At 43.7% G+C, this 12,578-nt stretch overlaps 2 protein-coding genes across 2 annotated transcripts in view; one reads left to right on the top strand and one right to left on the bottom strand.

Moving 5' to 3' along the window:
- Positions 1-6,799, bottom strand: part of T265_06226 (hypothetical protein) — a gene marked incomplete at both ends in the record, with an annotated part of 10,173 nt that extends 3,374 nt beyond the window's left edge. The window contains 2 exons of the mRNA XM_009171434.1: positions 1,309-1,536; positions 6,613-6,799. Coding sequence (XP_009169698.1) covers positions 1,309-1,536; positions 6,613-6,799 — 415 coding nt within the window. The remainder of the gene's footprint in view (positions 1-1,308; positions 1,537-6,612) is intronic.
- T265_06227 (hypothetical protein) overlaps positions 1-7,403 on the top strand; it is a gene marked incomplete at both ends in the record, with an annotated part of 34,516 nt that extends 27,113 nt beyond the window's left edge. Inside the window, 3 exons of the mRNA XM_009171435.1 lie at positions 1,023-1,093; positions 4,725-4,885; positions 7,193-7,403. Of these exons, the coding sequence (XP_009169699.1) occupies positions 1,023-1,093; positions 4,725-4,885; positions 7,193-7,254 (294 nt within the window). The remainder of the gene's footprint in view (positions 1-1,022; positions 1,094-4,724; positions 4,886-7,192) is intronic.
- Positions 7,404-12,578: the final 5,175 nt, after the last annotated feature.

Raw genomic sequence — 12,578 nt, 5'->3', positions numbered from 1 at the left:
GAACCTTATGGTTGTACGGCAGTGAAGCATCATTGCCAACACTGATGTTGCTGCCTTTGATGATGATGATGATGATGGTGATCTCCGTAAATAAATAAATTAGTCTACAGCGTCGATTGACTGGTCTTCAATCACGAGTTTTGCGTTTGATCCCTCCCAGTCTTGTAGAAGCAGCAGATGTGAATGATGATGATGATGATGGTGATCTCCCCAGGTAAATAAATTAGTCTACAGCGTCGATTGACTGGTCTTCAATCACGAGTTTTGCGTTTGATCCCTCCCAGTCTTGTAGAAGCACTTTGCAGATGTGAAACGCACAGCTACGTATCCGAACTATCAGAATAGACAATGTTGAGTAAGTTAATCAAGCTGAATGACGCCAAGGGCCGTGACCACAGACATGTTCGTTCGATTCCTGATCAGGGGTTTTTAGACCTCTGTGCTCAGGGTTTTTCTGTGTTTCCAATACTCCTGTTCCACTAAGATGGCCGCGAAGTTTAGCTAAAAGGGCGCCCATATCGAGTGTTCACATCCGACGGATGTCACCATCACTAGTAATATCAGCCCATCAAGATCTGATAGTTTAGTGAGTCGACTCAGGGTTTCGGTTGGCATACCCATTTCAGCATCTCATCAGAGCTAGGACTGAGCGATTCATTTGGCGTTTTTATGCGTGATTTCCTTCGTTTTCTGTAGTGGTGAAGCTGACGGGGTTACCGTTTCATTACAGTTGCCTTACTCTGTAAAGGTTACCTGAAGCGACCGACCAGAAGTGTTCTCTCACCTGAGGTAATCTCCCCAGAATAACCTGTGTGTTGTGCAAGCACGGGTTTCTAGTTGTTGACCTCAATATGAACCATATCCTCAATTTCACTGAGTCTGTCTGTGAGCCGTAGCCACTAAGAACTGTGATAGTCGTGAGCTGGTTTCAAGCAATGATGTCAGACACCTTTCGTATCAGTTCCCTCACTTTTTCTTTAATTCTCACCCTTCATCTTTCTCCCTTACCCCTCTTGTTGCAGCGACTGAGCTTTTCCAACGAAGAGGTTGTGGAGGTACTCCTGCTCAAAAACAGATTGATCGAAGCTCTCCGGTATGTTTGTCCTTTTAGTTATCATTCCTGGTCCTCAATGCCAATGTATTATTAAAGGACAAAAGGGCGCCTCCCAGAGGCGGGTCAAATTTACTCTTTTGTCGAAATTTCTCCCTTATAATACATAGGCTTTGCTTTTGCTGCGTTTCTCTGTACAGTTAGAAGGAATATTTACTGTGCACTTGTTCTGTTTATTTGTCGGAAACAAAACTTACTATCGTTGCCAAGGAAAACAAGCAACAGGAAACAATCGACGGCCCCTGTGTTCCATCGCTTTGTCGAATGTATTTGACGATACTTGCATCCGACCCTTGGGTTGGAAACATGTTTTACCTGTAGGACCAGCTGCTGTTTGCCGTACGTTATTTCGAATTTGTCCGGTTTTTCCTTGGTTCCGGTACAATCTCCCCACCGTTTTGCACACACGCTCATCATAGGGCGTACTGAAATAGTAAATCTTAATTCAAAATCCACATTCTATGTACACCAAATAGGCCACTNCCCACCGTTTTGCACACACGCTCATCATAGGGCGTACTGAAATAGTAAATCTTAATTCAAAATCCACATTCTATGTACACCAACATAGGCCACTTGTTCATGTCTTCTCTCCCTAAGGTTGTGTTTACACTGCACCGTAGTTTTTTAAAAGCAGCTCTTTCCGAAGCGATTTTAGGTAATTACGATTCAGATCGGGTTCTTGATTGCGCAACATATACATGAAGTTTTGTGTTTCATCAAACCAGCCAATTTTGGTCATAATTTCACCAACTTCCTTGCACGTACGAGCGTCCTACAATATTGATTTCGTTGGATGTATGGTGTCTGGTGCATGTGGCTGAATCATAGAATGTAATGGTGTGCACTGAGTCCGTGGCTATAATGATATTACTTTCACCATCCTTGCGTGAGCAGGTAAATTCGTAATCATCTGAATTGAATGACAACTTTTCAACCTGTGTGACTTAACTTCTCCTAAAAGGCAGTGCACCTCACACCGCTTCGCTCCCTTCTTGGGATCCAGTCACAAAGAAACTGGACCTTACCACTGTGACAGATTGTGCACCTCTGATGATCCGGAAGTCGTTGTTGCTGTTTCTACTGGGGTTCTAAGCCACTGAACTGAAAAGCCTCTGCTTACGTGGTTGCCCTTTGATAGTCGCCACACTAAGCTTGATATGTCTACAAAGCTGCTGAGATGGAGGAAGGTAGAGAGACTCCGGAAATATGTGTAAACTACACCAGTTGACACTCGTAACAAGCCCAAAGAAGTCTCCCACGATCGAAACAACCATTAATATCAACAGCTCACTTAGCTGGGTTACTGGATTGGACACTTTCAAAACTAATTCAACTAGCTACTCGAATTCGCTCGGAGTGATTCTCGACCCGCCACGCAGCCCTGGAACCCCCAAAGCTTCGGGAATAAGCGAGTGGCTTGTCGCTCGAGCACCACGAAGCTAGTGGTGCCGAAGAAACTCCACCTCGTTAGAGAGTGGAAGTGGAATCCACAGTAGGTGCTTGTATAATTTGTTTGCCTTTGTCTGGGCTAAAGTAATCATCCTAGGGTCCTAAGCAACTGGAGTGAGTCGAGAGTAGTGACAATTTTCAAAAAGGGTGCCCACAATGAGCGTGACAACCACAGAGCGATTAGCCTGCCTCCTTTATAACCAGACTCTTCGCATCACTTATTCTGCGTCGTCTTACGAATAAATGTGAAGAAGAGCCTGAAGAATAGAAAGCAACACTATGTGTCCATTCCATGCTGATTTTCGGAGGGGTTTGGACTGTGTTCTTCTGCTTTCAAACGTCTAAAACTCCGAATCTTTACGTTAGAATCGTCAAAAATAGTGTCAGTCCGTACGAAGTAGTGGGAGCTGTTGTCAGTATCATGTCGAATATCGATGTTCTGTACCCATACCCCTAAATAAATAGTATTGGCTAATGTGTAGTTGGTATGGGAGACGATATTCCCAAATACAGCAGTGAAACCGTCAAAGAATGGTTTCTTTCAAAGAGATCACACGTTGAATCGTACCGGTTGTGTATTGTCCAGAGGGACGACGTATCTTTGTGGGATTTTTGTCAAATTTCACATCATCATATAATGTAAGGTAATGTTTTGTAATGGCAGCTCGCGTTTTTTGTTCACGTACCACAGAAAATGAGGAGTTGATGGAGAAGATAGGGAGCCAAGCAGGGTGTTGAGTTGAAAGCCTTTCCTGTGCATCTGAAGAAAACTCGACACAACCCTCACTTCGTTCCGCGCCTAACATGACCGCCGTTACTTTCTGTCTCGGCACTTATTGGCCAGTTTATTGCCACTCGACTGCGTTGTCTATATTGTAAGGAAACCATAAACTTGTCTTCAGTGCTGACGGGCGTATGCGAACTGCGTGCATCTTTCAATTTGCCCCTTTTATCCGCATTCGGATTACCGATGGGATTGCGTTGTTCCACAATTTAGTGGCAGTTTATTAGGTTAGGCACCTCATTCATGGTGCATTTGAGTCTCACCTGGTTGCTAGGGCCATGTGCAAAGTGCTCTTGCGACAACTGATTTCTCTCAGTTGTGTAAGCTTCCTGTGAAACCACTATTCGAGGATTATTGGCAAAGATGAATCTTCGCCTTTCATTGGCCCCTACGGGGCAGCGCCCGGGTCCTTCTAACGGGCTCCCAAGTTGATCTGTCATATTCTTCGTCCTCTCACCAGGACGCTCGGTTGTCACTAAACAAAGCCAGTGTAATTTGTTACAGAAAAACGTCTTGTAGTGCCTGTTTCCCAATCTGGTTTCAGGGCTTTTCTTCAAACCAGCACGAAGTGATTGGTGGAAGTTGACACTTCTACGTTCGAGATTGTGTTTCGTATTGAATGTATTTAAAAATCTGGCAAAAGTCTAACAAAACGATTCGCTGCGGGTATTCTCTCAGACAGTAGGATCTTTTTGTGAGAAGTATCTAGTTTTTCAGTCGGGTTTTTCGAGGATCCTGTTCTCGCCTCCCGCAATCAGTATCACAAGTGTTTTGGACAAACAGTATCCTTCTCTGAAAGTCGCTTTACCACTGTTCTCATTCACCTCCATCAGATATAGGACAGTTCAGTCGTGCCACCCTGTTGTGGAATCCAAATCAGAGCGCTTCCCATCAGAAGCTTATCGTCTGACTCCTTATGCTACTTGGGGCCCACCACTTGAAGCTTCTCTAGGCATACAGACTCCGGTGTCTAACCATTAGTACTCCACCATAGTTATAAATCCCAAGCGGATGAGTGCTTCGACCGGTCGGATCGCCTACAGTGCAGCGCGGGTTGGTGGATGTGACATACCTTGCTGTAATACACATACTCAGAGATGAACTAACCCATTCTCTTGTGAAATGCGGTGTAAAAGTGTGATCGTCCCGTGCTATCGATCAGCACTGTTCCAGAGACAGGGAAAACATGACATTTTCCAAATGATGAGTACACAACAGTTCCTTGTAATTCCTTGTATTGTGTTGTGAAATACAAAACCATGCTTAGGTGATTTACGTTACCAATACAAGTTTCGTTCTCAGTGTTACGATCCATTGGGTCTGTTTTTTTTATGTATTGTTTCGACTGGTTGAACTTTTCCTCTTATCCCTAATCAGATTTTGTCAGATGCGCCCACATCTGTTGCATCAATCACAGCAAGATGGCTTGTGTCAAAGGTTTCTAGAGTTGGCCGCTCAGTCAGAGGACCGGATGACGTTTTACAATGTCTTCCGCTTCTTTCAACTGTTCGATCGTAATGGCTCGTTTCTGAAGGAAGGTAACTGTCTTGGAAGCTGAGGTCGTACATTCGGTATAACACGACTTGCTTTTTGTATTATTTTGATTGCAATACTAGTTTTTGCGTGCACTAGTTTTGACATCTGTAACAAACACTCCCTCGGTCTATCAGCTGCCAAATTAGAGTTGTTTTGCGGCGACCTTACAGCGAACAACATAACTTCAAATGGATGCTACATCGAAATTGGAGCTGGCAGATTTCCACTGCATGCCGAGTGTTATTGATGTCCTGGAAAGGAACATCCTATCATCGCTCTGAACCTTAGTGTAGCAATCTGGCACACCAACCTTATGTTTCCACGGGCCTTAATCTGCTCCAATTTTGAGACACTCGCCAATTTGAGGCACCTTCAGAGATAACAGATTGGGGAAGATATTTGGTACAAATTTTTGCTTTCTACTACCTCGGTTTAGTATAATATGCTGTAATTGCTCAAGGAGAAGCTATTACGAGGAGGCGAACTCTCCCCGGAAAATAACACGTTCGGTCCATCATCGGGATACCAGAGTGATGGAACTTGGACAAAATGTTTTCTGATAAACTCTTCAATGTTTTTCGACCGATTTTCTGCCCGAATATCAACAGAATGCAGCTTTTTCTTAGCCTCTCCAATCTGAAACAGAAGTTACAGTTTTTGTCTCACAGTTACTTGCTGGTCTACATAAATTCTGCTTGTACCTCTTCTGTTCACGGTCAATCCATCGAAAACTATACTAACCCTCAAGAAGCGACCGTGCCAAAAGTGGGCATCGACTAGTAACAGAAACCCATAAAATCTCATGCGCTTTCACAAAAACACCTCCAAACGTAGTCACTTTAGTGTCTCACACCGTTATAGGTCAGTCTAGTTGGAGCAGCGCATGTTTCAATCATTTCTTTAGGTGACTGACATACTATGGGCAAGCCAAAAGCCGCTTGTTTTATCTTCACTAGCACTTGATGCATCGTGGACTCGATACAGTAACTGACATATAAACATGCCTTGATTGGCAGATAGCACGCAGTGGATGAGAAAAAGGGGGTTGTGTAGGGAAGAAATGCCCAACTCCATATTCTTTTTATTTTACACCATGTACCGCATTAATCGGGAATCTGACTACTGGTGTGTAGCCACATGGTTGCTCCTAAATCTTTGCTCTTCTCATGAAACATCTGGCGATACGTGAGCTCAACTTCAACATTTATCTCTAAGTAGCACTATCTTTCTAGTTTCAGATGCGAAACCATTGCTTAGCTAGGTGAACCAGACTAAACTTAAACTGTTGCTGAAAACTCTTCATACCAACTAGAACAGGAACCGAAACAAATCGTGCGCTGTCGAAGAGTAGTTTCCTTAACTGGAATCACTGCGATATATATCGTACCAACTGAAACATAAGGCAGCCTTTATGCAGCACATTCAATTGAAGAACACCCTTGGGCAACGCAGTCCGTTATAAGATATCTTAACTAAGAGATGAAGATGGGGTTCAGTTGAGTCTTCTACAGGCAACCTAATATGAAAGTTAAAGATTAATTAGATCAGAGATTAATTGTTGTTTGTAACAGCCAATTGTCAACGATTTGTTTTACGAAAACAAATACTGGGAAATCAGAACAAAATTGTAAGGCAGCTTCAGTCGGGACGCGTGTTCTTCCCCAAAATAACTATGCTGCTATTCTGTTTATCAATCAACTTCTCCACGAGGTGTCGCGAGAGCGCCAACCTCGATATGATGTGGGATCACCGTTGGAATACTCCATCCGCCATGAAACGCAAACGAACAGTTTGCATATGTAACGAGTGTAGCTCATTGAATAGCTTAGCGAACTGTTGATCCATTGGTTGAGGCTCACATTGTTTTCCGGAACTCGGTTTTTGCTTAGACAATCGGGGTTTCCACACAGTTCCATTGCTTCGCCATGATTTGTCTTTCTGTGAAAATTTTTCCAACCCAAAATAGGTGTCGACGTTTTCTGAAGTGGACTAGCTGACTTGGTTTGACCCATTGAACGCGGCTAGTCTGTCTAGCTTTTGTGCCCCTAACCCAAACGCTTTCCAGGAACTTTCGCAATACTCCAGCAATCACTCCAGTTAGCCTATCCTTATAGTTGTTCACGTGAACTTCCTGTCTAAACCACTTATCATCAAGATTGTAAGGCATCCAATCTCCTACTTAAGAAGTGTTTTCATCATTGGCTGGCATTAACCTCAGCAGATAGAAGCCCCTTGGTCTCTAACTTTTGAAACTTCGTGCATTCTCATTGACGCCTCACATACTGCGTCTATTTTTGCTTTCGGTACAGCTGGTTATGAACCTCTAATGAGAAAATTCCTGGACACCTTTGGAGAAGAGCCATCATCTTGACCATTTCTTGGCTAATGGAGGCGTCTCTCAATTATCGTTTAACAGTCTGGACTTGTTACTTCTCCGTGTACAAAATTTACTGGACCTCGTATCTTAAGATTTCTACTCAAGGGCATGTGATATTAATCATGAACAAAGACTGTTCTTTCTTCTCTCAGTACTTATTTTTTTCTAAAGAAAGGCGATGGTTTCTGGATAGAATATGTCATGTCAGCCTCAAGATGGCACTAACACTATTCACGTGACTATCTGCTACGTCGAATTTTATGCTCCAGTCTAAACCCTGCATTGTTTGTGGTACGTTGTCATGTGGGGAAGGGTTTGTGTGCAGTTCAGGCGTATCAGCAGATACACCTTTGGTTTAATCGATACATGGGAGACATGATTTTCATTCACTGATCGGATAGGGCATTGTTACCATGGTCACGTGTCCGTGCAACCTCGGTAACAATAAATATTTACTGCTGTACCTAACTTTGTTTCGGTATGTATCCCGTCAGATTTGCTCCATGTATTGGATCTGGTCGGAAGCTAGGACATGCTCCCAGTTATGTGATAGTTCAGTTTGGGCGCTGTGTTGACAAAGCGATATTCATATATTGCTTGTTCCATTCGCGTTTCCCAGCCACAACGCGGTGCAACATAAAAAGGACACTAAGGGAATGACGCATATGTCCCTATGTATATGCGGGGGCGAGATGGCTCAAGTGGTTATAGCGTGAACTTACTGGCCGGAAAGTCCGTGGTTCGAACCCGACCTCTGCCTCTCGACATCCCCTGTCTAGGCTTGGGCAACCTGACGGTATCTCAGCCTTCATGCTTCCTTCGGGTTGCGTGGATGCTAGGCACCGGAAGGGTGTTACAGCTGAACGATTTTTTAAAAAAATTTTCTGTCTATGATGCGATTCAGTTTTTTTAATCAATTTGCTGTAAGTACATCAATCTTCACGAGAGCGTCAGCCACGATATGGTGATGCAGGATTCCCCCTTCAAAGAAGAGCTAAAGGCATATTTATCCTCATAATATCTTGCACCCAGGGACGCGCTCACTTTAATGCGCTTTCTAAGTGCTAGTGAACTTACGTAAGGTTTTTATTTACGCGCGAAATTCGTGTGCATAGGAATGAAAATCTAACTACTAGAGGCTGGTGCCAATTTTAAACAAATAGAACTTAGCGATTTCTCGCTACATCATTCTTCAATGCATACTCACATCATAAACATCACAGCCCCAGGAGTTCGATTGTCGAACTGCGTAAGGTACCCACACTCACTCAAACGAACTACCACCTACCGTTGATTGATTCATTGGCTTATCCCTTCAAGGTATATTCCCATAAACATAATCGTTCGAGCTGTTGTTGTCTGGCTCCCGTGCCACCCGAAGGAAGCACGAGTGCTAAGATATTACCACCTTGCTTGGACCCATACAGAATCTGTTTAGATGCCTGAGGTTTGGTTCGAACCACGGACCTTCCCTCAGTAGGTTCACACCCTGACCACTGAGTTATCTGGGCTGCCAATAAATTATTCGTTGGCCTCGACATTTCCACTGTGGTTGTCACGGTTGTCTCTCTAGAAAAGCCACTCAGAAGATGAAGGTACTAGGTTGCTCCTTTGGGGCATATGCCGATATTGAACATTTTCTCAGAAAAGACAATCCAGCAAGAGCTGTTCCAACGCTGCTGTGTGTATCCATTATCTGTATACTGCTAGTAGTGAACGAGGAACAATGACGTTGCTGTTTGCCCCGTCTTCGTAAGGATATATCGGACCAAAAATGTTGCAACTATAGGTTGTCATCCGTTTGCATGAGCAGTGCGATGTGACATGTCTTCCTGTAACCTGAGCTGTCTCGGTATATTTTCTAGTTTGGTGGGTTTTCGTTCACTTCTAACAATCATTCCACCCCGTGACTAAAACTACACCGAAGAGTCATACTGTTTCAGCCACGTTGAGAAGCAAAGGCACAATAGTCCCAGAAATTCATGAGCTGAGCACTCCCAAGAATAACCTGTCGCGATGAAACGTATGTCCAGTGCTTCAGGGCTTTTCAGCGCTGGTTAACTTCGTTTGCAGGGTGAGATTCAGATTTAGAATAAATTTTCTCTAAGTAATGATTCTGAGTATTTTAAGAGGATTGATGAGTGGCGTAATGTCACAAGGGATAACTAGCCAAATCAATTTGCTTTTCACGAGGGACTGAGCACCACAATTGGCTTCCCCGTAGACGACGAAGAATAAAGTGGAGAACATTTATAAACACTAAAATTGTTTTCATAAAGGAAACTACTCAGAAGGTTGCTGAAAACTCTTTGACAGCCCACGACCGGTTTCGCCCTTCCGCTTGGGGCTCATCATGTAGGCGCAGTCCCCGAGTTTCCGTCAAAATTATGTTCTAATTGAACCATTATTGAACTGTTTTCGAGAGATACACTTATGTGCAAATCAATTTGGTTTTCACGATACTCACCTGGATCTCCCGTTTATGATATTCTACAATTGAAAAAGGGCGAAACCGGTCGTAGGCTGTCGAAGAGTTTTCAGCAACCTTGTGAGTTGCTTCCTTTATGAAAAGGATAACTAGCCATTTTCCATGACTCAGAATGATGGAAAGGTTTCACACAAGAATAATTCCGTCAACTGAATAAGTATGACCTGGCCACATCGATCCTGCGAAATACGTTGGGGCTAATTGGCTGCATACTATCTGAATGAGAGGAACAACCACTCGACTATCAACTTGACGGTGTTCACCGTTTTATTTCGGAACTCAGCACTTTCAAACCACCTGGTTCAAAGAAATCTTTCCACCAATCTACTGCCAAAATCGCCCTACTCATTCCAGTGCTCCGTCTTTTTTTCCACTGCTGCATTTCTTTTAGGCTGGGAAAAATCCTCCGTAATTTTAGTTCCCCAAAGTGGCACCAGCTCCCAACTACCGTCCCACACAGAACATCCCCATTTTGTCCAATGTTCTCAAAGTAAATTTTATCGAAACCACCTTGAATGACCAGTGTGGGTCCGTGCACTACCGCTCCTGTATGTCACCGTTTAGTCCCCTTTGGACTCTTCTGATGAGAAGAATTCAGTATCCCTAGATACGCCAAAGGCGGTTAGCCGGTTTTGGTTTTCGGAAATTTCTACCGAGCTCCTGTGTGGGCCAAACTCGAAATTTGTCATTTGCATTGCATAACAGCTCTATATAGTTACGAACAGGTAGTGCCGTCTCTCAGCCTCACTGATTGAGTTCTTTGAGGGCCTATACTCTCCCCACATTATTTTGATTTCTTGTCGTCCGTCATGTCTTCTGCGTATGTCTTTGCAAACGACGTCACTCTGCACTCCTATTCATCCTCTTGCCCCCAGAACTCCATTGTGTTGTGAATCTACAACGACATGGCACCAAACATTGCTTCTCTGAATGTCAACCTTAACGCCGCCCTCAAACAGGGGCAGTCGAATTCAGCAGTTTCAACCATTCCGAGCCACTCTGTGTATCAAATCCGCCCCTCTTTGTTCACCCTTGTTGGCACTGATTACTGACAACTTATCTTTGTCCGCACTGGTCAAACCCCTCACGATTCGACGTCGGTTTGCCTTTTTGGGTACACCAATACTTCGACACTGTTCAGATCCACCTTAATATACTGTATATTCACCCTACCCTGTGCTGTTCACCCAATCACCCCTTACAACTACTACCAAGACTGAGGTCATCTTCTTTCCGAAAAGATCCCGTTTTTCGAACTTTATGACACACTCTGTTTTCCCCAACTCATACGGCAATCAACTATCCAAAAGCCGAGCTAACATCCATCCCGAAGAATATATCATTTCTGTATATTTCTGCCGCTCTATGGCGTTTTTGCTGAGGTTTATCAGCATGGGTTTCCACTTTCTGAAGTCTACATCTTTATACTAAGATAATGTATGAAGCAAACGACTGTGTATTGTCCACCCTGAATAGCAGATGCCGCGTGAAAGTTGAAAGGTAAAGTCATCCTATGTTCATTTTCATGTGGCCTAGATAACTCTCACGGCACCCTAGGTATTTTAGAACGCCCCTTTGGAAGAGCATGTTTCATGTTGGGACTCGGAGTTGTTTTGTAAATCTAGGAATCCCATTACCAGGATAGTGATTTTGACGACTTCTGAAGATACTTAGATGTGTGCTGTGGATATCATAGGATTCCTCTTAATTTTCTGTCCTGTGCGGTACTGCATAAAACTTCACGACAAAACGAAAGTTCGCTTGTCCACAATAATTGTTCCAAATACTGCTGCTTTTATTCATGTGCCCCGTCGGTTGATGAAATGTTGCGGAAGTAATACGGTTGTTCCACACCTTTGAACTCCATGTTGCTCACCCAACTAGCTCCAACTAGTCCCCAAAACAGCCAATATACGACCCGGTTTTTCATTACTGTTGTTGCAGCGTTACAGATCCATTTCATGGCTTTCAACCCACTATCTTCTTTTTCTTCCCCTCACTGAGTTTGTCGATCGTGGTATGATGCGCTACCAAGACTCCACTGTTGCCTAACGTTTTTCCTCCTGGCTCTCGAGCATGGGTTCATGACACATTTTCGATATCGAAGCTCCTACAGCCTGGTTCGTACCGTTGACGATCGAGTCCGTGGGATGAGTGATGGATAACTCTAATTGAACTGAATTCCAGCACACTCACAACCAGCCTAGATTTGGCTAGCGCTATTCGAAGTTCGGCTGGTATCGTATTATCTTCTTGAATGCTGAGCTCGCAGTATGTTTTGCAGAGTGCACTGAATGCGATGTTTTCCACTTAAAGTTGCTTATCCTTTTAAGACAAGAGAAAGGTTTTCCTTACGAGCGACGTACAAAGCCGTACGGTCTTAGCTGACAGAGTTTTATTGCAGAAAGGATCATTAGAGCGTGTGTTGTATCAAACTATTTTCCTGCTTTCTTATTGCTTACAACTCTTCACGCTCATGTTTATGCCTGCTTTCCCTTAAGAAGTCGCAAGACACTTTTCACTGAGACTGAAAAATCCCATGTATTTTTGTGAGTGAATGAATAGAGGAACAAAACGGGGGTTGTCATGGTAGAGGAGTATCAAAAAATCGATTTGTTCTACAGCCTCGGGGCCTGCGAGCCGTTGAAATCTTCCGCATGAATGGCATGTATGTGCGCCTGACGAGAGTCCTTGTGAATGTTCGAGCTTTATGTAGTTGGCCTCTTGACATATTGGGGGGGATTAATGAATTTTCGAACTGGAATAGACGCATTGCAATTTGAGCAAAGTACTAATGAAGATGAGACAATATGTCTGAAGTCCTTCGTTG

The sequence above is a fragment of the Opisthorchis viverrini genome (genome assembly GCF_000715545.1).
Source record: "Opisthorchis viverrini unplaced genomic scaffold opera_v5_128, whole genome shotgun sequence".
Lineage (NCBI taxonomy): Eukaryota > Metazoa > Platyhelminthes > Trematoda > Opisthorchiida > Opisthorchiidae > Opisthorchis > Opisthorchis viverrini.
The sequence above is the reverse complement of the archived record's forward strand: the minus strand, read 5'-3'. Positions and strand labels throughout refer to the sequence as shown.